At 37.8% G+C, this 23,104-nt stretch overlaps 1 protein-coding gene across 4 annotated transcripts in view; it reads left to right on the forward strand.

The window, feature by feature from the left end:
• The window catches only part of DIAPH2 (diaphanous related formin 2), an 836,961-nt gene that overhangs the window by 372,925 nt on the left and 440,932 nt on the right, over nt 1-23,104 (forward strand). For all 4 annotated transcript variants that reach the window (XM_058536303.1, XM_058536305.1, XM_058536306.1 and 1 more), the window contains one exon: nt 4,373-4,467. In XM_058536303.1, coding sequence (XP_058392286.1) covers nt 4,373-4,467 — 95 coding nt within the window. The remainder of the gene's footprint in view (nt 1-4,372; nt 4,468-23,104) is intronic.

The raw sequence follows: 23,104 nt of genomic DNA on the forward strand, positions 1-23,104 counted from the left end.
TATATTCCACATATGAGTGAGATCATACAGTGTTTGTCTTTCTCTTTCTGGCTTATTTCACTTAACATAATACGCTCCAGGCCCATCCATGTTGTTGCAAATGGGACGATTTTGTCTTTTTTTATGGCTGAGTAGTATTCCATTGTATATATATACCACATTTTCTTAATCCAATCGTCAGTCGAGGGACACTTAGGTTGCTTCCACTTCTTGGCTATGGTGAATAATGCTGCAATGAACATAGGGGTGCATAAGCCTCTTTGGATTGTTGATTTCAGGTGCGTTGGATAGATTCCCAGTAGTGGGATGGCTGGATCATAGGGCATCTCTATTTTTAATTCTTTGAGGAATCTCCATACCGTTTTCCATAGAGGCTGCACCAATTTGCATTCCCACCAGCTGTGTATGAGGGTTCCTGTTTCTCCACATCCTCTCCAACATTTGTTGTTTTTTGTCTTGGTGATTATAGCCATTCTAACGGGCGTGAGGTGGTATCTTAGTGTTGTTTTGATTTGCATTTCCCTGATGATTAGTGATGTTGAGCATCTTTTCATGTGCCTATTGGCCATCTGTATATCTTCCTTGGAGAAGTGTCTGTTCATTTCCTCTGCCCATTTTTTGATCGGGTTGTTTGTTTTTTTGTTGTTCAATTGTGTGAGTTCTTTATATATTATGGAGATCAACCCCTTGTCAGATGTATGTTTTGCAAATATTCTCTCCCAGCTGGTTGGTTGTCTGTTCATCTTGATTCTGATTTCATTTGTCTTATAAAAGCTCTTTAGTCTGATAAAGTCCCACTTGTTTATTTTTTCTTTAGTTTCCCTAGTCTGGGTAGGCATGTCATCCGAAAAGATTCCTTTAAACCCAATGTCAAATAGTGTGTTGCCTATATTTTCTTCTATGAGTTTTATAGTTTCAGGTCTCACCTTCAGGTCTTTGATCCATTTTGAGTTAATTTTTGTGTATGGCGATAGCACATGGTCCACTTTCATTCTTTTGCATGTGGATGTCCAGTTTTCCCAACACCATTTATTGAAGAGACTTTCCTTTCTCCATTGCATGTCCTTAGCACCTTTGTCGAAAATTAGCTGTCCGTATATGTGTGGTTTTATTTCTGGGCTTTCAATTCTGTTCCATTGATCTGTGTGTCTGTTTTTGTACCAGTACCATGCTGTTTTGATTACTATTGCTTTGTAGTATGTTTTGAAGTCAGGAATTGTGATGCCTCCTGCTTTGTTCTTTTTCTTTAGGATTTCTTTAGCTATTCGGGGTCTTTTGTTGTCCCATATAAATTTTAGTATTCTTTTTTCTATTTCTGTGAAGAATGTCATTGGGATTCTGATTGGGATTGCATTGAATCTGTAGATTGCTTTAGGTAATATAGACATTTTAACTATGTTTATTCTTCCAATCCACGTGCATGGGATATCTTTCCATTTCTTTATGTCATCGTGGATTTCCCTCAATAATGTCTTGTAGTTCTCATTGTATAGGTCCTTCACCTCCTTGGTAAGATTTATTCCTAGGTATTTTATTCTTTTTGATGCAATTGAAAAGATGCTTGTTATGATTTCAATCTTCTTAAATTTATTGAGGCTTGCTTTGTTTCCCAACATATGGTCTATCCTAGAGAATGTTCCATGCGCACTTGAGAAGAATGTGTAGTCAGCTGTTTTTGGGTGGAGTGCTCTGTATATGTCTACTAGGTCCATCTCGTCCAGTTTTTCATTTAAGTCTAATATTTCTTTATTAACTTTTTGTCTGGATGATCTATCCATTGCTGTAAGTGGGGTGTTAAGATCCCCTACTATTATTGTGTTGTTGTTGATTTCTCCTTTTAGGTTTGTTAATAGTTGTTTTATGTACATTGGTGCTCCTATGTTGGGTGCATATATATTTATAAGTGATATGTCTTCTTGATGGAGTGTCCCTTTTATCATTATATATTTCCCTTCTTTGTCTTTCTTAACCTGTTTTATCTTGAAGTCTACTTTGTCTGATATGAGTATGGCAACACCTGCTTTCTTTTGTTTGCCATTAGCTTGGAGTATTGTCTTCCATCCTTTCACTCTGAGCCTGTGCTTGTCTTTAGTGCTAAGATGTGTTTCCTGAAGGCAGCATATTGTTGGGTCTTGCTTTTTAATCCATCCTGCCACTCTGTATCTTTTGATTGGAGAGTTCAATCCATTTACATTTAGGGTAATTATTGAAATATGAGGGCTGAATGTTGCTGTTTTGTCACTTATTTTCTGGTTCTTTTGCATTTCCTTTGTTTCTTGTCCCATTTGTTTTGGACTGCCAATTCAGTTTGGTTGTTCTGTCTTATGATTCTTCTAGTTTTCTCTTTGTTTATCATATGTGGTTTTAATTTGATTATTTGTTTAGTGGTTACCTTGAGGTTTGGGCGAAAAATCTTGTGTATGAGATAGTCCATTATCTGATAGCCTCCTATTTCCTTATACTAAGTCAATTCAGTCACTTTCCTCTTCCCCTTCTAAGTTGCTCTTGTTATACCTTATTCTATCTTGTGTTGTGGCTGTGTGTTTACAGTGATGAGGTTAAATTTATTTTTGGTGAATTTCTTCCTTTGATCTTTGAGTTTAGTATTTAAGTGGTTGCTAACCTATTCCGGTAAAGATCTACTATTTCTCTGATTTTGTCTACCTACTTTTCTCCTTACTCCAAGCTTTGTGTTCCCTTTCTCTTCTTGTTTTCAGGCCTGAGGGCCTTCTTGAGTATTTCTTGTAGTGGCGGTCTCGTGGCCATGAACTCCCTTAGCTTTTGTTTATCTGGGAGAGTTACTATTTCTCCATCATATTTGAAGGATATTTTTGCTGGATAGAGTATTCTTGGCTGAAAGTTTTTGTCTTTTAGTATTTTGAATATATCATTCCAGTCTCTTCTAGCCTGAAAAGTTTCTGTTGAGAAATCCGCTGAGAGCCTGATGGGAGTTCCTTTGTACGTTATTTTTTGTTTTTGTCTAGCTGCCCTTAATATTGTTTCTTTGTCGTTGACCCTGGCTAGCCTTACCACTAGGTGTCGTGGTGAAGGCCTTTGTCTGTTAATATATATAGGAGTCCTGTTGGCTTCGCTTACTGGTATTTCCTGCTCCTTCCCCAGATTTGGGTAATTTTCAGCTATTATTTCCTTGAATAGGCTCTCTGTTCCTCTTTCCCTCTCCTCTCCCTCAGGAATACCTATAATTCTTATGTTACATTTTCTAATAGAGTCAGATATTTCTCGGAGTCTTTCTTCATTTCTTTTTAGTCTTAGTTCTCTCTCTTCTTCCATCTGGAGTATATCTGTATTCCTATCCTCTAAAGTACTAATTCTTTCCTCCATATTGTCAGCTCTGTTCTTTAAAGATTCCAGATTCTCCTTTATCTCCTCCATTGTGTTCTTCATCTCCATCAGCCCTGATAGGTTTTTCTTTATGATTTCAATCTCTTTTGTGAAGAAACTCCTAATCTCATTTAATTGTTTGTGTTGTCTCGTATTTCGTTGAGTGTTTTTATGATAGCTATTTTGAAATCTCTGTCATTTAGTTTATGGATTTCTGTGTCTTCGGGGTTGATTTCTGGTTGCTTGTCATTTTGTTTCTGGTCTGGTGATTTCATATATTTTTGCATTGTGGTTCCTGTGTTGGTTTTGATTTTCCTCATCCTGGAAGTCTCTGGTTGCAATTTCCACCTGCCGCCACTGTGTGGTGGTAAAGGGCTGTGTAGTCTAAGCCCCCTGCGCGCTGCCCCAGTTTTTCTGCTGCGATCCGTAGTTTTGTTTTGTTTTGTTTTGTTTCTTTTCCCCACTGCGATCCACGGTCCAGTCCAGTTTATTCAGGTCTGCCTCGGACCGCTAGATCTGGTCGAGCTGCAGACTCCGGGTTGTGGGGAGGGGGGAGCTCTCTCTTTTGCCCTCTGGGTCCCTGACGTGGGAGGCTTCTCGTTTGCCCCTCTTTATCCGCTCTCTGGGGTGCTCAGATGTTGATGGTAGCCCTGTGGCTCCTCTGAGCCCTCTGTGCGGGAGTTTCCCACTGGCTGAGAGAGCCCGAAGAGCTACAGTTTCCCGCCGAGGGCCGCCCCTCCCCCCTCTCTGGGAGCCGCGCGGACCGGATGGCTGATCTGATGGGGAGGGAGCGGAGTTCTCCTTACCTCTCCCCACTTCCTCCGGGGGGCCCAGCACGTTCCGCTCTCAGATGTGCGGCAGTGTGGATCCCTCCGCTCCAGCTTTTGACTGTCTGGGATTCCGTTGTTGGTCTGTGGCTGTTACTTTTGTTGTATTTTGTGGGGGAAGAATTCACGGGAAAGCTCACTCCGCCATGATGCTGACGTCACCCTCGCTGTTCTATTTTTAATAAAATCAATTTTTATTTTAGCTATCTTCCTGGGATCATATCGTATGCCATATGAAGATATAAAAAACATTATTTTGGAGGTTAATGAAGACATGTTGACTGAGGCCTTAATTCAGGTAAACTTTCATATTTTCCTTTTAATATTTATTTTCACCGGTATTTCTAAATTGCTATCTTCTCAATGGAGTTGTGAGAAAATGTTCTTCTGTATTTGGATAATAGAATCAGGAGTGTCTAGCTGTGTTGATAGTAAGAGGACTCAACATAGAAGATCTAGGTTCCAGGTCTGGTTCTGCCATTTATTAGATATGTGTCCTTTTAAATTTAAGTTTATGAATATGTAGACATATCATTTCCTGTCATTCACTGTACACAAAATTGCATGTCTTGCATCATCACAATGACTCTGTTAAGTAGATATTGTTATTGCCATTTTGTGGATGTAAAAGCAGAGAGGCCAAGAGGTTAAATAGCTTGCTCAAAATCAATGGGTAAACGGTAAAGTTATATTTTGTTAGGCACTTAACATGTGCTGGGGATTGTGTCAAGCACTTATCTCATTTAATCCTACAACAATCCTATGAGATAAGTATTATTATCCCCATTTTACAGATAAGGAAACTGAGGCTTAGAAAGACTGCCTAATGTCACAAAGCTGGCAAGTCACAGATTAGCAGAGCTGGGATTCAAAACAAGGTCTATCATGACTCTAAAGCTATTGCTCTTTCTATTCTACTATTCTGCTTCCTGTAGGCAAACTATTTCAGCTTGCTAAACATCTGTCTCCTCATCTGAGATGACAGGATCACTGTGAGGAGGAAACTAAATAAAGTGCTTTGTAGAATAAAGCACTATAAAAGATATAACATATTATTAGAATTCTGGTTATGTCCAGCCCTGTCTGGTTTAATTCTGGCAGGAAGAACTGCAAAGAGTTTTTAAAGGAAGGGTGTAGTCATTGTAGTTTTTTTGTATGTTTGTTTTTGAGCCATGCAGTTTGTTTTGACTTTAAGAAGACTGAGTAGTTTATGCTGAAGTAGTTTTGCTATATCCCCCTCAGACTGTCTCTAAACTCAGAGAAGCAGTGTTTGTCAATTGAACAGGCTATGTCTAAATGGAAATTCCTCCATTTTGTAGTGTAGGTTTGCATTACAGTTTACCTCATGTATATGTTTTAATTATACATATATTTATTTTCTATAGGAATAAGGTTTAATGAGTTTATATAGGTTCTTTATTGTCATGACACACCTATATTAATCTCAATAAGAGTTATACTTTGATGAGAAATTCACAAAGTTAAAAGAATGTTTTTCTCTGTGCAATTAGCATGTCCATAGTTCTTTGGAGTTGAACTGGAAAGCTGATTATATTTCTTCTGCCTGTCCTCGTCCCTTGATTTTTTGCAGAATAGTCAGTGTCAGGGAGGAAGAAATATTCCTCTGCCCTTCTAGGTTCTTCTGGCTGGTCTAAGAATTAAATTGACATGAGACAGAACAACAGGAGAAAATCAAACAAGTTTTAATAACATGTATACATGGGAGAAATCCAGGAAAACTGAGTGACTTGCCAAAATGCCCAAAGTCACCGCCTTAAATACCATCATCAGCTAAAGACAAAAGAGGATATTGGGGGTAGTGGTTTGGGACTGCAAAGGGGAGGAAGGCAATTCAGGTGGAGATGGGAAAGCAAATATGTGGTAAACAAATGTTTTCCATGCCTTGCAAAGACAATGGGATATGGAGAAGACTTTGATCAAATGGGCCTTGCTAGCTTCCTCCCTGTCTCCCACACCTAGTTCATATTATACTATAGTTATCTATGGTGACACCTCCTTCCTGGACACAGGGCTTTTATCTTAAATTTTTTTTGGCAGTTATGGGGAAGGTCAGTCAAAGTTTCTTACCAAGTCTTTTGTTCTTAAAAATAATCAAGCCAAAGACACATGTTTTGGGGTAGCAAATTATGCTCCCCTACATCACAATGAGCAAGGCATGAAACCTAACCGTCATTTAGTCCTCCCTCTTTTTTTTAATTGTACAGTTTAATTTTAAAGTAATATAAGAAAAACAAACTTCTGACTCCTACTCAATAATTGAAGCTTTCTAATCTTTTCTGTATAATCAAGTTATAGTAAAATAGAACCATATTTTGAAGAATTAATTGATGTAGCCATTCATTTTACCCATTAAAATTATGTAGCTTTTCCTTCACATGCCTTGATAAATAAAAAAAATGTAAATATGCAGAATGTTTCTGCGGTATTTATTTGCCAGTAACATTAAAAACATTTATTATTTTTTTAATTTTATTTATTTATTTATTTTTTCCCCCAAAGCCCCAGTAGATAGTTGTATGTCATAGTTGCACATCCTTCTAGTTGCTGTATGTGGGACGCGGCCCCAGCATGGCCGGATAAGTGGTACGTCGGTGTGCGCCCGGGATCCAAACCCGGCCCACCAGCAGTGGAGCGTGCTGTCAACTGCCAAGCCACTGGGCCGGCCCACATTTATTATTGTTTAAGTCATGTTTTCAACTCTTTAGGGAATGTAAGAAGCAGAAAAAGTTTCTTCTGAATGTTCCTCTAATATTGCAATAAGTTTTTAAAACGTGTGTATAGAAATGTATTACCTGGGATTTTTGTTTCTTCGTTTCACTTTATTTAGTAGCACAAACCATATATATTTGTTGGTCTCTTTAAATTGGGTAAGCGTGGTCAGTTTGGGAGGAGTGAATTGCTTGCAATGTGGAGATGGTAGTAAATTATGTCTAAATTCTTGAACTTGCTGGTTTAATCTTATCCACTGTGCAGTCAAAACAACTGCTTTTGAAATCATATTATTATGCTAAATCTTGGATTGTACTGTGGAAAGGTGAGTGTTACACCTGATCCTTCCATGCATTTCCTGTTTGCTGTGGAAGGTTTTGCCTGGGCCTATCTCATCTCTTCCTCTTTTCTAGACCTCCGCTCCCTTTTGTAAGCCCTTATCTCTTTCTCTTTTTCACATATCTGTGTGTTTTACCCCTTGCATCCTTTGCCCCACCAATTTTGTGCCTTCTTTTTGTTGAAAGCAGACTACTCAGGACTTTTTTTTTCCAGCAGCTTGCTTTCCTGCTCAATGCCAGATACTCTAAAATTTCTTCTCATTCCTTACCCTGCTCAATCAACACTCATTTTCTTAGTTCTGCTTGTTGGAGAAAACAGTTTAACATGTAATTTTATAGTATGCATGAGTGAAATTGTGGTGCTCCGGTACAAGGCACATGTGGTGAGTAACTCACCTGAGTTATTAAAACTTAGTGTTGAATTTATCTAGACAAATCAAGTGTGTGAGTATCTTCTGATAAGGAGGAAGGTCCTGGCTTGAAACAGTTATTTGATTTTCTAGCACCCAAGGGAGACTGCTTCTCTCAGCAAGAGAAAAGACTAGAATCACCACCAGTGTCTCTTTCTCCCTCCCATCCCATAAACATTTACTTCAGTGATGCAAAAGTAACATCAATTTGCTGTTCATAGGAGCTGTTTACCATTTATGTCTAATTACCATGTAGCACATCAATAATGCATAACATTAAATATGTATCATCAGATTAACTTTGTTGTAAGTTCTATTTGATTACAGTGCTAAACTCCATCCATGCATAATCATAGTTTGTTGCTCCTGTGGCATAGTTTTCTCCTCATAACAACAAAAACAACAAAAAACAATTAAAAGGACACATTGCTTCCCAGAGACTGAAATTAACACCAGTATTGTCTCTCCTAGTGTGGGTCAATAGGCTCTTCTCTGGCAGACAACTAATAGATTTTAATTTTAGTTCTTTGGCAAGATAAATGTCTTGCTAAAAAAAAAAAATGCTTTTATTTAATCAGCAAGATCAAGCCCCAATTTTAAGTTTATTAAAAAAAATACTAATGTCTCCTTTATTTCAAAATATCTAAATGTATGCTAGAAACTGAGTTCACTTTGTGGAAGAAGTTGAAATGTCCTAAAATACTTACAGGAACACATAGAAACATTTAAAAAGTACATCATATCCTGAGATGGTTGAGGAGCTTTTAATATATGCAATTATGAATTAGTTCCAAGTAACGTGCACTAAATTTAGGTGATTTTAGGAGTCATTATTTCGGCTTTGAAAATCTGCTTCAGTGTAATTAAATTTAATCCATTGAGAGAACAATCCAAGACCAATAAGTGTTTTTAGGATATCAGAGGTAAAAATGAAATATTCGCAGACAAACTTACATATAGAATATTGGCAAAGAAATGAAACTATTAGTTTCAAAAAAGGGATTCAGTGTTAAGGGAAAAACAAGAGTATGTTCTGTTTTAGAACATTAGTGCATGCATATGATTCTTAAATGCTGAGGAAATTGATGTTGGTAGGGAGCTTATCGTCATATTTACAAAGCATATGCAGGAAAAAGATGATTAACATAGAAGGCAGTATAATATTACTGCAGAATAATTTACAGAGATATGTATAAAGCAGAGGCTGATAACCAGGCGTTCAAAGTCCCCTTTGGGGACCCATGGAGAGAATTCAGGTACTCCTGAATTTAGATGTGAAAAATACTGCATCTTTATTTTCTTTAGCATCTAACTAATGTTTAGTGTTTCATTTGATTAACAATGTAGACAACAGACCAAAGTAGTATTAATAGTACCTCTAACTTTGTCACTAATAGAAATAATAAATATTTCCATATCACATTAAATTTGTGGCAGATATCTTGAAATATTGTTTACAGTCATTACTACTTCAAAATTACACTAGTTATTAAAGCTGCCACTAGATCTTATTTTTTAATGCTTTAATCAAGAAGCACATCTGTTATTACACCACAATTTATTTTTGTAAATGTGTTGATAACTATTGTAATATAATTGGTTTCTTTTGTATTTGTATATATTTTATTTTATTCTGAGAAGAGAACCATAGCTGGCATTAAAGAGTTTATGGCATAGATAAAAAGGCTAGAAACAGGTACAGAAAAGTTTCCCAATCAAGATGGCAGACATAACTTGTTCCCAACTTAGTCCCTCTCACAACTATCCATAGAATAGACACCACTATGAAAATCCCAGTCCCAAGTGTGAGGCTAATGCACCCTCATTGACCACAGAGACCAAGAATGACCACATTAGAAGGGTAAGAGGAGCAGCTACATTCTGACCACATTGCCCCTCCTCATACTGGCATGGTGCCACACCAAGGGGGCCCCCCCTTGGCCTGTGGGAGCCAGTGAGAAAAGAGAACCCTAGATGGACATCCAGATCCCCCAGCATTGTGGGATGCTTCCCAGAAGGCCCACTTGTGTCTTACCTCTTGGAGATCATTGGGGAAATCTTCGGGGCTTGGCTACTGGGGATCAGATAGAGATGGAAAAACGGAGTGGGGCTTACAGCAACCAGCACTCAGATCTTGGCAGACCACATTCCTGCTTGTAAGAAGTGCCCGAGCAGAGATCTCAACCAGTGGCTCTGCCAATCTTCAGAGTGAAATTGGTGGCCCCATCTAGCCAGGGAGTTCAGTTGACAGTTCTACCTGATTTGAGTTCCTAGTCAATGGGCTGTACCAGCCATGGAACCTGTTCTACCCCCTGCTTGGTCATGGAAGCAAATTTGCAGCCCTGCACAACTGCTGAGCATAGCCTCCAGTCTCATGTGTCCAAGAAGCCTGGCCAGAGAACTCAGGCAGCTATGGAACCCATCCTACAGCCTTGCTTGGGCAGGGATCAAGCAAGCAGCCCTGCCCAACTTTTGAGCATACTTTCTGGCCTCACGTAACCAGGGATCCTGAACAGTGACCCTGGGCAGCCTTGGAGCCCAACCTACAGTAACACCAAGAGACAGAGTCCAGCCTAAGGCCCCACCCAGCAGCAGAGTACAGCACATGACCCTGCCTGATTCCTGAACACAGCCTGTGGCCTCACCGAGACAGGGAGCCCAGTGAGGTACCCCACCCAATCATGGAGTATTGCCTGCAACTCTCCCTTATGAGGGAGCCTGGAAAGCAACCATGCCTGACCAGAGAGCATAGTCTCTAGCCCCACCCAACTATGGAACACAGTTGGAGGCTCCTCTTGACTAGAGAGCCCAGTCAGTGACCTTGCCTAGCAGTGGAGCACAGCCAGCAGCCTACCTGACCATGAAGCCCGGTATTCAACCTTGCCTAACATCAGGGCATAGTCTGCAGCCTCACTTCATAGCAGAGCACAGCCTGCAGCCTCAGCTGAACATATTTCAGCCAGCAGCACCATCCACTCAAGTAGCACAGCCTGAGACCTCAGCTGACCAGGAGCAATTGCAGAGCCCAGGCCAAAGCCCTACGCAATTGCAGATTCCAACTGGTAGCACCATCCTGCCAGGGGGGACAGCCTGCGAACTTGCCTGACCAGAGCTGATTGCAGAATGCAGCTAGTCGCCCTACTTGATCACGGAGCACAGCCAATAGGCAACCCCATCAAGGAGACCACCCAGTGGCCCTTCTTGAATGCAAAGCCCAGCCAGCAGGCCCACCCAACCATGGAGCCTAACCAGTGGCACTCCCTCTAACCTCAGATAACAGGCAATGGCCTCGTCAAACTAGAGACTCTGATAGCAAGCCCCACCTGCCCACAGACACTACCAGCTTACCCGACTAGTACTCTGAGGTGAGCTGACATGTGAAGGTCTTTCCCCGCTGAAGCATACATGTAAAGTCTAGAAGAGGAGAACACTTACTCAAATGCACAAATACTAATGCAAGAAATCAAGAGTCACAAAGAATCAGGTAAAAATGACACCACCACAGAAAATTAATGAAGCTCCAGTGACTGACCCTAGAGTAATGGAGATCTATGAACTTTCTGAAAAAGAATTAATAATCTCTTAAAGAAGTTCAGTGGACTACAGGAGCACACAGAAAGACAACTAAACAAAATTGGGAAAACAATGCATGAACAAAATGAGAAGTTCAATAAAGAAATTGTAACCACCGAAAGAAGCCAAACAGAAGTCCTAGAATTAAAGAATACAGTGACTGAAGAATTCGATAGAGAGATTCAACATCGCTGTCAATCAAGCAGAAGAAAGAATGAGTTAACTGGAAGATAGGTCATTTGAAATTATCCAGTCACCTAAGTAAAAAGAAAAAAGAATGAAAAAGTGGAGAAAGCCTACAGAACTATCAGAAGATTTCTGAAGAGAAACATTGCAGGCAAGGAGATTGTGGGATGATATATTCAAAATAGTGAAAGAAAAAAAACTGTCAACCAAGACTACTATACCTGAGAAAGCTGTCCTCCAGAACTGAAGAAAAAATAAAAATTTTCTCAAACTAACAGAAACTGGAGTTCGTCACTACTAGACCTGCTGTACAAGAAATGCTAAATGAGGGGCCGGCCCTGTGGCTTAGTGGTTAAGTGCACACGCTTTGCTACTGGTGGCCCGGGTTTGGATCCCGGGTGCGCCCTGACACACTGCTTGTCTGGCCATGCTGAGGTGGCGTCCCTCGTACAGCAACTAGAAGAATGTGCAAATATGACGTACAACTATCTATTGGGGCTCTGGGGAGAAAAAGGGGAAAAAAAAAAAGGAGGATTGGAAATAGATGTTAGGGGCAGTCTTCCTCAGCAAAAAGAGGAGCATTGGCCTGGATGTTAGCTCAGGGCTGATCTTCCTCACACACATACACACACACACACACGCACACGCACCCACAACCACACCCACACCAACACACACAAAGAAATGCTAAATGGTGTTTTTCAAGCTGAAATGAAAGGATGCTAATTTAAATCATAAAAATATATGAATGTGTAAAACTCGCTGGTATTGGCAAATATATCGTCAAAGTCAGATTCTCTAATATTGTAATGATGGCATATAATTCACTTAAAACTCAAGTTTAAAAGTTACAAAACAAATGTTTTAAAAATAATCATAACTACAACAATCTGGTATTAGATACATAGTATAAAAAGAAGATGTAAAGTATAATAACATCAATAACTTAAAATAACCTAAGATGTGAGGGGAGGGAGAAGTAAAATTATAAAGTTTTTGTATGCTATCAATGTTAAGTGTTTATCAGGTTAAAATATGTTGTTATAAATACATTTTCTGTAAGCCTCATGGTAATCACAAAGGAAAAACCTATAGTAGATACGTGAAAGATTATGATAAAAGTGTCAAAGCATAATGACACAAACAGTATTCGCATCACAAAGGATGAGAGCAATAGCGAAAGCAAGGAACAAAGAATATACAAAATAGTCTTGGAAAAAATTAACAAAAGGCAATAGCAAGCCCTTAACTAGCAATAATTGCTTTAAATGTAAATGGATTGAATTCTCCACTCAAAAGACATAGAATGGCTGAATGGATATAAAAATAAGATCCAACTATATGCTGTCTATAAGAGACTCACTTTAGCTTTAAGGACATTTATAGATTGAGAGTGAAGGGACGGAAAAAGTTATTTCAAGCAAATAGTAATGAAAAGAAAGTAGAAGCTATTATACTTATATCAGACAAAATATACTAACCAAAAAATGGTCAATACAGACAAAGAAGGTCATTATATTATGATAAAGGGATCAATTCATCAAGAAGATATAACAATTGTAAATATTTATGTACCCAACATTGGGACACTTAAATATGTAAAGTAAATACTAATAGAACTAAAAGGAGACATAAACAGTAAAAAAATAATAGTTGGGTACTTTAATACCCCACTTGCAACAATGCATAGATCATCCAAACAGAGAATCAGTAAGAAAACAGTGGATTTAAACAACATTGTAGACCAAATGGACCTGACAGACAGATACAGAACATTCCATCCAACAGCAGCAGAATATACATTCTTCTCAACTGCACATGGAAAATTCTCCAGGATATATCATATGATAGGTAGCAAAAAAGTCTTAGCAAATTTAAGAAGATTGAAATCATATTGAGTATCTTTTCTGACCGCAGTGGTATAGAACTAGAAATCAATAACAGGAGGAAAGATGGAAAATGCATGAATACATGGCAATTAAACAACACACTCCTGAACAACTAATGAATCAAACATGAAAAAATGGGAAATAAAAAAATATCTTGAGACAAGTGAAAACGACATACCAAAGATTATAGGGTGGAATAAAAGCACGTCTTACAGAGAAATTTATAGGGATAAACACATATATCAAGAAAAAGAGATAGATCTCAAATAAACAACCTAACTTTACACCTCAAGGTGTAAAGAATAAAAACATAAAGAATAAAAACCTAAGCCAAAATTTAGCAGAAGGAAGGAAAAAATAAAGATTAGAGCGGAAATAAATGAATAGAAAACAAGAAAACAATAGAAAAGATTAACAAAACTAACTGTTGGTTCTTTGAAAAGATAAAATTGACAAGCTTTTAGATAGACTAACCAAGAAAAAAAGAGAAGACCCACATAAATAAAATTAAAAATGAAAGAGGAGACATTACAACTGATGCCACAGAAATACAAAGGATCATAAGAGACTACTGTGATCAATTATACACCAAACTAACTGGACAACCTAGAAGAAATGGATAAATTCCTGGTAACATAATACTTAACAAAAGTGAATCATTAAGAAATAGAAAATTTGAGCAAAGTAGTCGTGACTAAGGAGATGGAAGCAGTAATCAAAAACCTCTCAACAAAGAAAAGTCTAGAATCAGATGGTTTCACTGGTGAATTCTACCACACATTTAAAAAAGAATTTACATCAATTCTTCTGAAATGCTTCCCAAAAAATTAAGAGGAAAAAACACTCCCAAACTCATTTTATGAGGCCAGCACTACCCTGATACCAAAGCCTGATAAAGAAACTTCAGGAGGGCCGGCCCCGTGGCTTAGTGGTTAAGTGTGCCCGCTCTGCTGCTGTCGGCCCGGGTTCGGATCCCGGGCGTGCACCGACGCACTGCTTCTCCGGCCACGCTGAGGCCGCTTCCCACACACAGCAACTAGAATGATGTGCAACTATGTCATACAACTATCTACTGGGGCTTTGGGGGAAAAAAAATAAATAAAATTAAAAAAAAAAAACTACAGGAAATAAAAAACTACAGGCCAATGTATCTGATGAATATAAATGCAATATTCATCACCAACTAGCAAATTGTATTCAGCTGTTCATTAAAAGGATCATAGACCATGATTGAGTGGGATTCATCCCTGGGTTGCAAGGATGGTTCAACATATATAAATCAATAAATGAGATACATCACATTAATAGATTGAAAGGTAAAAATCATATGGTCATCTCAATAGATGCAGAAAAAGCATTTGAAAAAATTCAACATCCATTCATGATAAAACCTCTCAAAATATTGAGTATAGAAGGAACATACCTCAATATATTAGAAGCCATGTATGATGAGCCCACAGCTAACATCATACTCAATGGTGAAAAGTGGAAAGCTTTTCCTCTAACATCAAGAATAAGAAAAGGGTGCCCACTCTCACCACTCCTATTCAACCTAGGACTGGAAGTCCTAGCCAGAGCACTCAGGCAAGAAAAAGAAATAAAAGTTGTGTTTCTGTACAGTAACAACAAAATATCATAAAAAGAAATAAAGAAATCAATCTCATAACAGCATCAAGCACAATAAAATACTTAGGTATAAATTTAACTCAAGAGATGAAAGCTCTGTACACTTAAAACTCTAAGACATTGATACAGGAATTGAAGAAAACACAAATAAATGGAAGATATTTTGTGCTCATTGATTAGAAGAATCATTTTTTTAAAAAATGTCCATACTGCCCAAAGCTTTCTATATATTCAGTGCAATCCCTATCTAGATTCTAGTGGCAATTTTTACAGAAATAGATAAAATAATACTAAAATTCATATGGACCCAGAAAAGACCATGAACAGCGAAAACAATCCCCAGAAAGAAGATGGAGGCATCACACTTCTTAATATCAAAGTATATTACAAAACTATAGTAATCAAAATAGTATTGTACATTGACCAATGAAACAGACTTGAGAGCCCAGAAATAAACCCAAGCATATACCGTCAACTAGTATTTGACAACGGAGCTAAGAATATTGAGTGGAGAAAAGGATAGTTCATTCAGTAAATGGTGTTAGGAAAACTGTGTATTCATACACGAAAGAATGAAACTGGACCCCTATCTTACACTACTCACAAAAATTAACTCAATGGATTAAAGACTTAAATGTAAGACCTGAAACCATAAAACTCCTAGAATAAAATATAGGGGAAAAGCTCTTTGACATTGTTCTTGGCGGTGCTTTTTTTCATATGACACCACAATCTCAAGCAACAAAAGGAAAAGTAAACAAGTGAGACTACATCAAACTAAAAGCCTTCTGCACAGCACAGGAAATCATAACAGAGTGAACAGGCAGCCTGCAGTATGGTAGAAAATATTTGCAAACCACATATCTGATAAGGTGTTAATATCCAAAATATATAAGGAACTTATACAACTCAATTAGCAGAAAACCAAATAATCCAAGTAAAATATGGGCAAAGGACCTGAATATACATTTTGCAAAGAAGATATTCCAGTGCCCAACAGGTACATGAAAAGGTGTTCAATATCACTAATCATCAGGGAAATGCAAATGAAAACCACAATGAGATATCACGTCACACCTGTTAGAATTGCCGTAATCAAAAAGACAAGAGGTAACAAGTGCTGGAGAGGATGTGGAGAAAAGGGAACCCTTGTGCATTGTTCGTGGGAATGTAAATTGTTACAGCCACTATGGAAAACAGTATAGCGATTCCTCAAAAAATTAAAATACAACTACCATATGATCAAGCAATCACACCTCTGGGTATATATCTGAAGGAAATGAAATCACTATATTGAAGAGATAGCTGCACAATCATGTTCATTCCAGTGTTATTATTTTTTTTTTCGGTAGCCAAGACATGGAAACAACCTAAGTGTCCATCGATGCATAAATGGATAAAGAAGTTGTTGTGTACACACACACACACACACACACACACACACACAATGGAATATTATTTGGCCATAAAAAAGGAGGAAATTCTGCCATTTGCAAGAACAGGGATGGACCTTAAGGGCATTATGCTTAGTTAAATAAGTCAGATAGAGAAAGACAAATGCTGTATGATCTCACTTATATGTGGAATTAAAAAAAATGAATTTATAGGAACAGAGAGTTGATTGGCAGTTGCCAAAGACAGGGGGAAGGGGAGAATGGGTGAAAGTGGTCTAAGGGTACAAACTTCCAGCTATAAAATGAATAACTTCTGGGCATGGAATGTACGCCACAGTGACTATAGTTAAGAATACTGTATTGTATATTTGAAAGTTGCTAAGATCGTAAGCCTTAAAAGTCCTCACCAGAATAAAAAACAATTTTGACTATGTGAGGTGATGGATGTGTTAATTAACCTTATTGTGGTAATCAGTTTGCAATATATACATATATCAAGTCATCATGTTGTACATCTTAAACTTATACGATGTTATATATCCCAATAAAACTGAAAGAAAATTTTAAAGAGTAAAAAAAAAGTTTCCCCGATAAATGACTTAGAAGGTTCGCTTGAAAATATTGCAAGACAGTAAAGTGACCAGTAGTTGGTAGGCATTAGTGGGGAGGGAGGGATGAATAGGCAGAACACAGAGGATATTTAGGGCAGTGGAACTATTCTGTATGATACTATAATGGTGGATACATGTCATACATTTGTCAAAACCCATAGAATGTACAACATGAAGAGTGATGTATGGACGTAAAGGATGGACTTGGGCAGTATTGATGTGTCAATGTGGGTTCATTGATCATTATAAATATACCACTCTAGTGCGGGATGTTGATAGTTTGGGAGGCTATACATGTACGAGGGCAGGAGATATACGGGAATTCTCTGTACTTTCTGCTCAATTTTGCTGTAAACCTAAAACTGCTCTAAAAAATAAAATCTACCTTGGAAAAAAAAAGATACTAGTCCAGAGGCTCACAGAAAGGGAGCTGTAGGCTAGGTTAGGCTGTGGTTAAGGTTGTCTTCCTGGAAGCCGTGTAACTTGAACTGGATTTGGAGGCACTTTTAGATTCAGTTAGAAAGGGCTAGAAAAAGGGAATGGTGTACAAAGCCTTGAGGCATATACGGGAAAATATCCATATTCTGGTATAGCTCAGAAGTCATGTATGGTGGCAATGAGAAAGAGCATGTAAAAGATTGGTTGGGGTCGTATTGTAGAGCCGTAGAGAACACAAATTAGTGACCCATAATGTGTTTTCTTTGGCCTTTGTAGTTCTTAAATGGTAGAATTTGAATATCACATATTCTTCAATTTGCCACAGTCCCCTCCCCCACTGCATTTTGCCCAGTCTGATTCATTCCTTGCCCCTATAAGCATCAGACTTTTTGAACCCTGGTAGACAACTTGAATGCCAACCATTGACTTTGGACATGGTCAAATGTGTGTTTAGGAAGATTACTGTAGCTGCAGTATGCCGAATGGCTTGAAGAAAAGAGATTAGAGATAGGGAGATAATTGTAATTTCAAGTATAAGGTGCAATGAAGCCCCTAAATACACTGAGGGTAGAGAAAAAAGAGAAGATGGGCAAATAAGAAGTAAAAAAAAAAAAGATTCATTGAAAAATCTTGGTGATAGAATGATTTTACTACTAACAAAAAGAGTCAAATCAGGTGAGAGAAAATACTTTCAGGGCAGAGGAGAAAAATTTTACAGATTCATTACATTAGAATATGTATTGGAAGTCAGAATAGAGATTAGGACTGAAAATAAGGATTTCTAGAGTAATTTGCAAAAAGTGATTATTGGAAGATGAGGACCAAAGAAATTCTTGAGGTTGATTGTAGGGAAAAAAGTGACAAATGGAAGGTTAAGGGCTTCATTTTTGGAGAGCACACGGGTTGAGGGGATGGATGGTGTTAGGAAAATCAGAACAGAGGGAGCCAGCGTATCAGGGAGAGTGCGGAGTACTGTGGTGTGTCACAGAAGCCAGCACAGGAGAGACTTTTAAGGAGTGGTTAATAAGAATGAGATCAGGGGAAAAGATACCTCTTTTGATTTTCTGAATGCAGTGACTTTACTTAGTTTAAGTAGTTGTTATTTTCTTGTAGTTCTTTTTTAAAACTATCCACACTATATACTGGACAACTGTATTCCTTAAGCAAATGTTTTATTTATTTTCTTTCGGTCTCTGTCTCTCTTATTTCTAAGGGACAGATGCATTTCTTCTGGGCGTGACACTGTCTGGTATCCTATTTTCTACTCCCCCTCCACCTGCTGCATTTTCTCTGGTCTTTCTTCCTTTTCTTCTTCCCTCCTTTACCTCCCTCCCTCCTTCCCTTCCTTTCTTCTCTCCCTCCCTCTCTTCCCTCTTTTCTTATTTTCTCTCTTCCTTCCTTTCTTTCATTTTAAATAAATTCTTTTTATTTATAAAGGGCCTTAATTTTTCTTAATAATATTCCCTTCATGAAATACAGCTCTAGAGCACCTCCTTCATACCAGGAAATTACAGAAATACCTCCGTAGATGTCTTTCTGTGATACATGCATGGGAATATTCCAGCTTGTTTTTTTCCCCGCTGATAATTTCCACTTGTGTTGGCTGTGTTACTTTTCTGTAACCCATTCAAACATCCAGCACTGTACCTTGTGTGTAGGGTCTTACAGGTAGCCACATGGTTATGTTTTTCCAAATGTTATTTTATATCTCAAAACAGATTATGTGATCTATATAACTTATTATTGGGTCCTGACAGTATGATTAGAATGAAACAAAGGTCATCCAATCCATTTCCCTGATTCCAGGCAATGCTACTCCTAAGTCATCAAAGATAGATGGGTATCTATCGATTCTGCAGGGAAAAAAGATTCTTCAACTTCCCTCAATTAACCAGTTCTAGAGTATAATTATTCTTATAGTCAGGAAGTTCATGCATGTGTAATAGTAGAGCTCGTTTTTGTCTCCTCAATCCATCTTTGTAATCATTGATCTATTTATGTGGCTATCGACCATCTGTATTTTATGCAGGCTTGTGAGTCTGCATGTGTTCGTGCACTTTACAAGGCGTTATGCCTTTAGAAGACTACAAGTATGTCAATTAAGGCTATAATGGCATTAATGTTGTAGAATTTGAAAACTTTTTTTCTTAAATAATTTGTATTCACCATGTTCATTTTCATAATTCTTTAGGGAAAATGAAACATTAGCAATGACAGCAACAATCATAAAACATGTCTCCCATTTCTCATCATGGTGGAATAAATAATTACTTTATGGCCTGCTTTCCAATCTAAATAATACTTTTTTCCATGAGCTGCTGTTCTTTTTCATTTTTTGCCTCTAACTAGTTAGTTGAGTGATTTCTTTTTCTCTTGCCTTTCTTCACTGAAGTTTTCTTTGGCCCTCGTTTTCTACTTTTAGTCTGTTAGAATCACACCTATTTCAAGCAAATGTGATGACTGCTTATTTTCATCCTCTCTATGTTGTTGATTGATACCAGTATTTCATTTGTCACCATCGCTGGTTGTATTGTTGTCCACAAGTGATATCAGACTGCTTCACAAAGAAAGAAAAGGTAGCTTTAAACAATTAATTTTTCTTGTACTAATTGGATTGTAAAAAATATTTTAAAAATGCAGAAAATTTAGCCTGGTTACACTTTGAATCAAACATAGATCTTATTAATAGTTCAACAAGATGTGGCCTCAAAGATCATATTTTCTGCTGCCTTGTACACTTTAAGCTATATTAGAACTTCATTAAAATTATGATTCTTTCATACTACAGATCCATTGGGTCTATTAAGTGAGGTGATATATGGGGGTAGACCAAGAATTTCCTTGCAGTTGTAGAACTTGGAAAGTGCCCTCTTTTTCCTCATATAGACTTCCAGAACCCTGAACTAGGAAATGAGAAGCAAAGTTACACCAAAGCCTGTAACCTAACTTGTAGTTGTGAGGCTACCTCTGGACAAAAGGCAGAAGTCTCTCAGCCTAAGAGAAATGGAGGGCAGAGAGTTCAGGCTCCAATGCACTCCATGAAACTAGCAGAGATGGAGAACAATCACACTGTTTTTTTCTACTAGCTTCCTACTTATTTTTGTGTTATATAAATTTGCTTTGAATCCAAAGATTGTTGGTTAGTCATATATTTAATGAATTATAACACCTTTGTAATTGTATCTATAAAACCACTTCCTCTCTGTTATGTGTTCAGGAAATAATCAAGATGTTTCTTTCTATATATAAGGAATAAATATTTGCTTGCCATATGGTTTTTGCAAAGTTCTGTTATAATTCTAGATCTCCTTTATAAAGTAGAAATATACTTAGTCATCAAATCTATTAAACCCATATGATAGTTATAGTACAATTTAACATAGTATAGTATACTTAACATACTATGACATACTTTGACAGAGTTATAATAGTTATAATTGTGTGATTCATATTTTAACTAATCTCTTTATATATATTTTAGAGAGGCAGTCAGGAAAGAATACACAAGAGAGATTAAACACTTTATTTCTTAAGCTCAGTGGTAATCACATAGATTCGTTGTCTTATGTATACATTTCTGTATGTCTTAAATATTCCACAATTAAAAAGTTCAAAAGTATTTGACAGGTGCTGAAAGCATATGCTTAAAACAGGGTTTCTCAACTTTGGCACTGTGGATGTTTTGTACCCAATAATTCTTTTTTGTTGTGAGGCTGTCCTGTACGTTGTAGGATGTTTAGCAGTATCCCTGGCCTCCACCCACTAGATGCCAGTAGCTTATATGAAATCATGGATTTATAAAATTATCCACAACTATTATGAGTGAAATTATATATTTTAGTTTGAGTATTAGTAGGCAATATTTTGTAGAAATCAAAGTACCTAAAATTGAAAACATGATCTTGTCTAAAAGGTTTGATGATGGAAGAATTTGTCATATTAAAGAGTTAATTGGGGGTTGGCTCTTTGGCCTAGTGGTTAAGTTCAGCGCACTCCGCTTAGGCAGCCTGGGTTCGGTTCCCAGGCACAGACCTACACAACTTGTCGGCAGCCATGCTGTGGCAGTGAGCCACATACAAAATAGAGGAAGACTGGCACAGATGTTAGCTCAGGGCGAACCTTCCTCAAGCAAAAAGAGGAAGATTGGTAACAAATGTTAGCTCAGGGTGAATTTTCCTCAGCAAAAAAAAAAAGAGTGTTAATGGGAAATGGTGTGATCCATTCTGATAATGAGCTATGATATAATATCTACTTTACTGTTTGTTCTAATAAAGAATCCCAAAAGACGATAAGTATTTCGGGGCTAACAAGCTTAGATGACAATGCTAAAATGTGGCTTCAAGATTGTTTTCAGTTGGCCAGAAATAGGAGGATGGGATTGCTATATGAAAGCAAGGAAAGTGGAGACTTGTCAGATGGGTGTGACCTGCTGAGGTCTGGCTTTACAGGAAAGATTGCAAGCGGGATAACCTCCTAGGAATGGTAAGAAAGCATATGGATGAGAGCAGGTATGGTAGGAAGAATTCTGCCTAATGGAATGCTTAAAAGATCTTTTTTCTCCCTCTCTCCCATTTGTGGAACGTGTCTTCCATGAGATATTTGCTAAGGTTTGACCATTCTCTTCCAAACTGTACACATTGTACTCAAATTTAATTTTGGTTTTGTATCTCAATCATGGAGTTAGAGACCATCAAAAGTTAAGACTAGGGCTGGCCCCGTGGCTTAGCGGTTAAGTGCACGCGCTCCGCTACTGGCGGCCCGGGTTCGGATCCCAGGCGCGCACCAACGCACTTCTTCTCCGGCCATGCTGAGGCCGCGTCCCACATACAGCAACTAGAAGGATGTGCAGCTATGACATACAACTATCTATTGGGGCTTTGGGGGGGGGGGGGAAAGGAGGAGGATTGGCAATAGATGTTAGCTCAGAGCCAGTCTTCCTCAGCAAAAAGAGGAGGATTAGCATGGATGTTAGCTCAGGGCTGATCTTTCTCACCCAAAAAAAAAAAAAAGTTAAGACTAAAATAAACTTTATAAGTTATCTTATTCATTTCCCTTATTTCATAGAAGGAGAAACTGAGGTTCAAAAAGATATATGTCATATAGCCAATCTGAGATCACAACTCAGTTCATATGATGCCCAGGTCATTGATTTCTTTTTTTACCCATGTCATTTGACCTGTGTTTTTCCCTGCTGTGGCATGCAGATGGATCAATAGGTTGGGGAGTTTACTGTTGGGCGGGAATAAAAAGTAGCCACAAAAAGTTTACTAATTAAACAGTTTGTGTAATGTCTATTAGCAGAAATCAGAGTAGCAGTTAAATTATCCTTTAAAATATCTTCTTCCCGAATTAGAAGGCATTATAAATGTCTTCACTGACATTCATTATTGTTTGTGTTGTGAAATATATAATTAGGTGCCAAGAAATAAAGACTTAATTTTACTTAATGCAATATAAGGGGCATTGGATTCCATTTCTGCATTAATAAGCAGCATTTTAGTAAAATGAAAGTGTAGTTCAAATACTAATAAGACTATCATTTATTTTATCCCATTTGAAGGATTTAGAGATATTGACTCTTTTAATGAAATGAAGTCCTCCAAATTTGTGAGAAAAATAAGAGTAAATATTTTGGCCTTCATTTTATAATTTTTCTTAAATGTATATAGCTAAATAGATTTGAAAAATTAATTGCTTCTCAGGAAAAGCAAATAAGGTGTCTGCTTTTCTTCCTTGAGTG

Source organism: Diceros bicornis, chromosome X (genome assembly GCF_020826845.1).
Source record: "Diceros bicornis minor isolate mBicDic1 chromosome X, mDicBic1.mat.cur, whole genome shotgun sequence".
Lineage (NCBI taxonomy): Eukaryota > Metazoa > Chordata > Mammalia > Perissodactyla > Rhinocerotidae > Diceros > Diceros bicornis.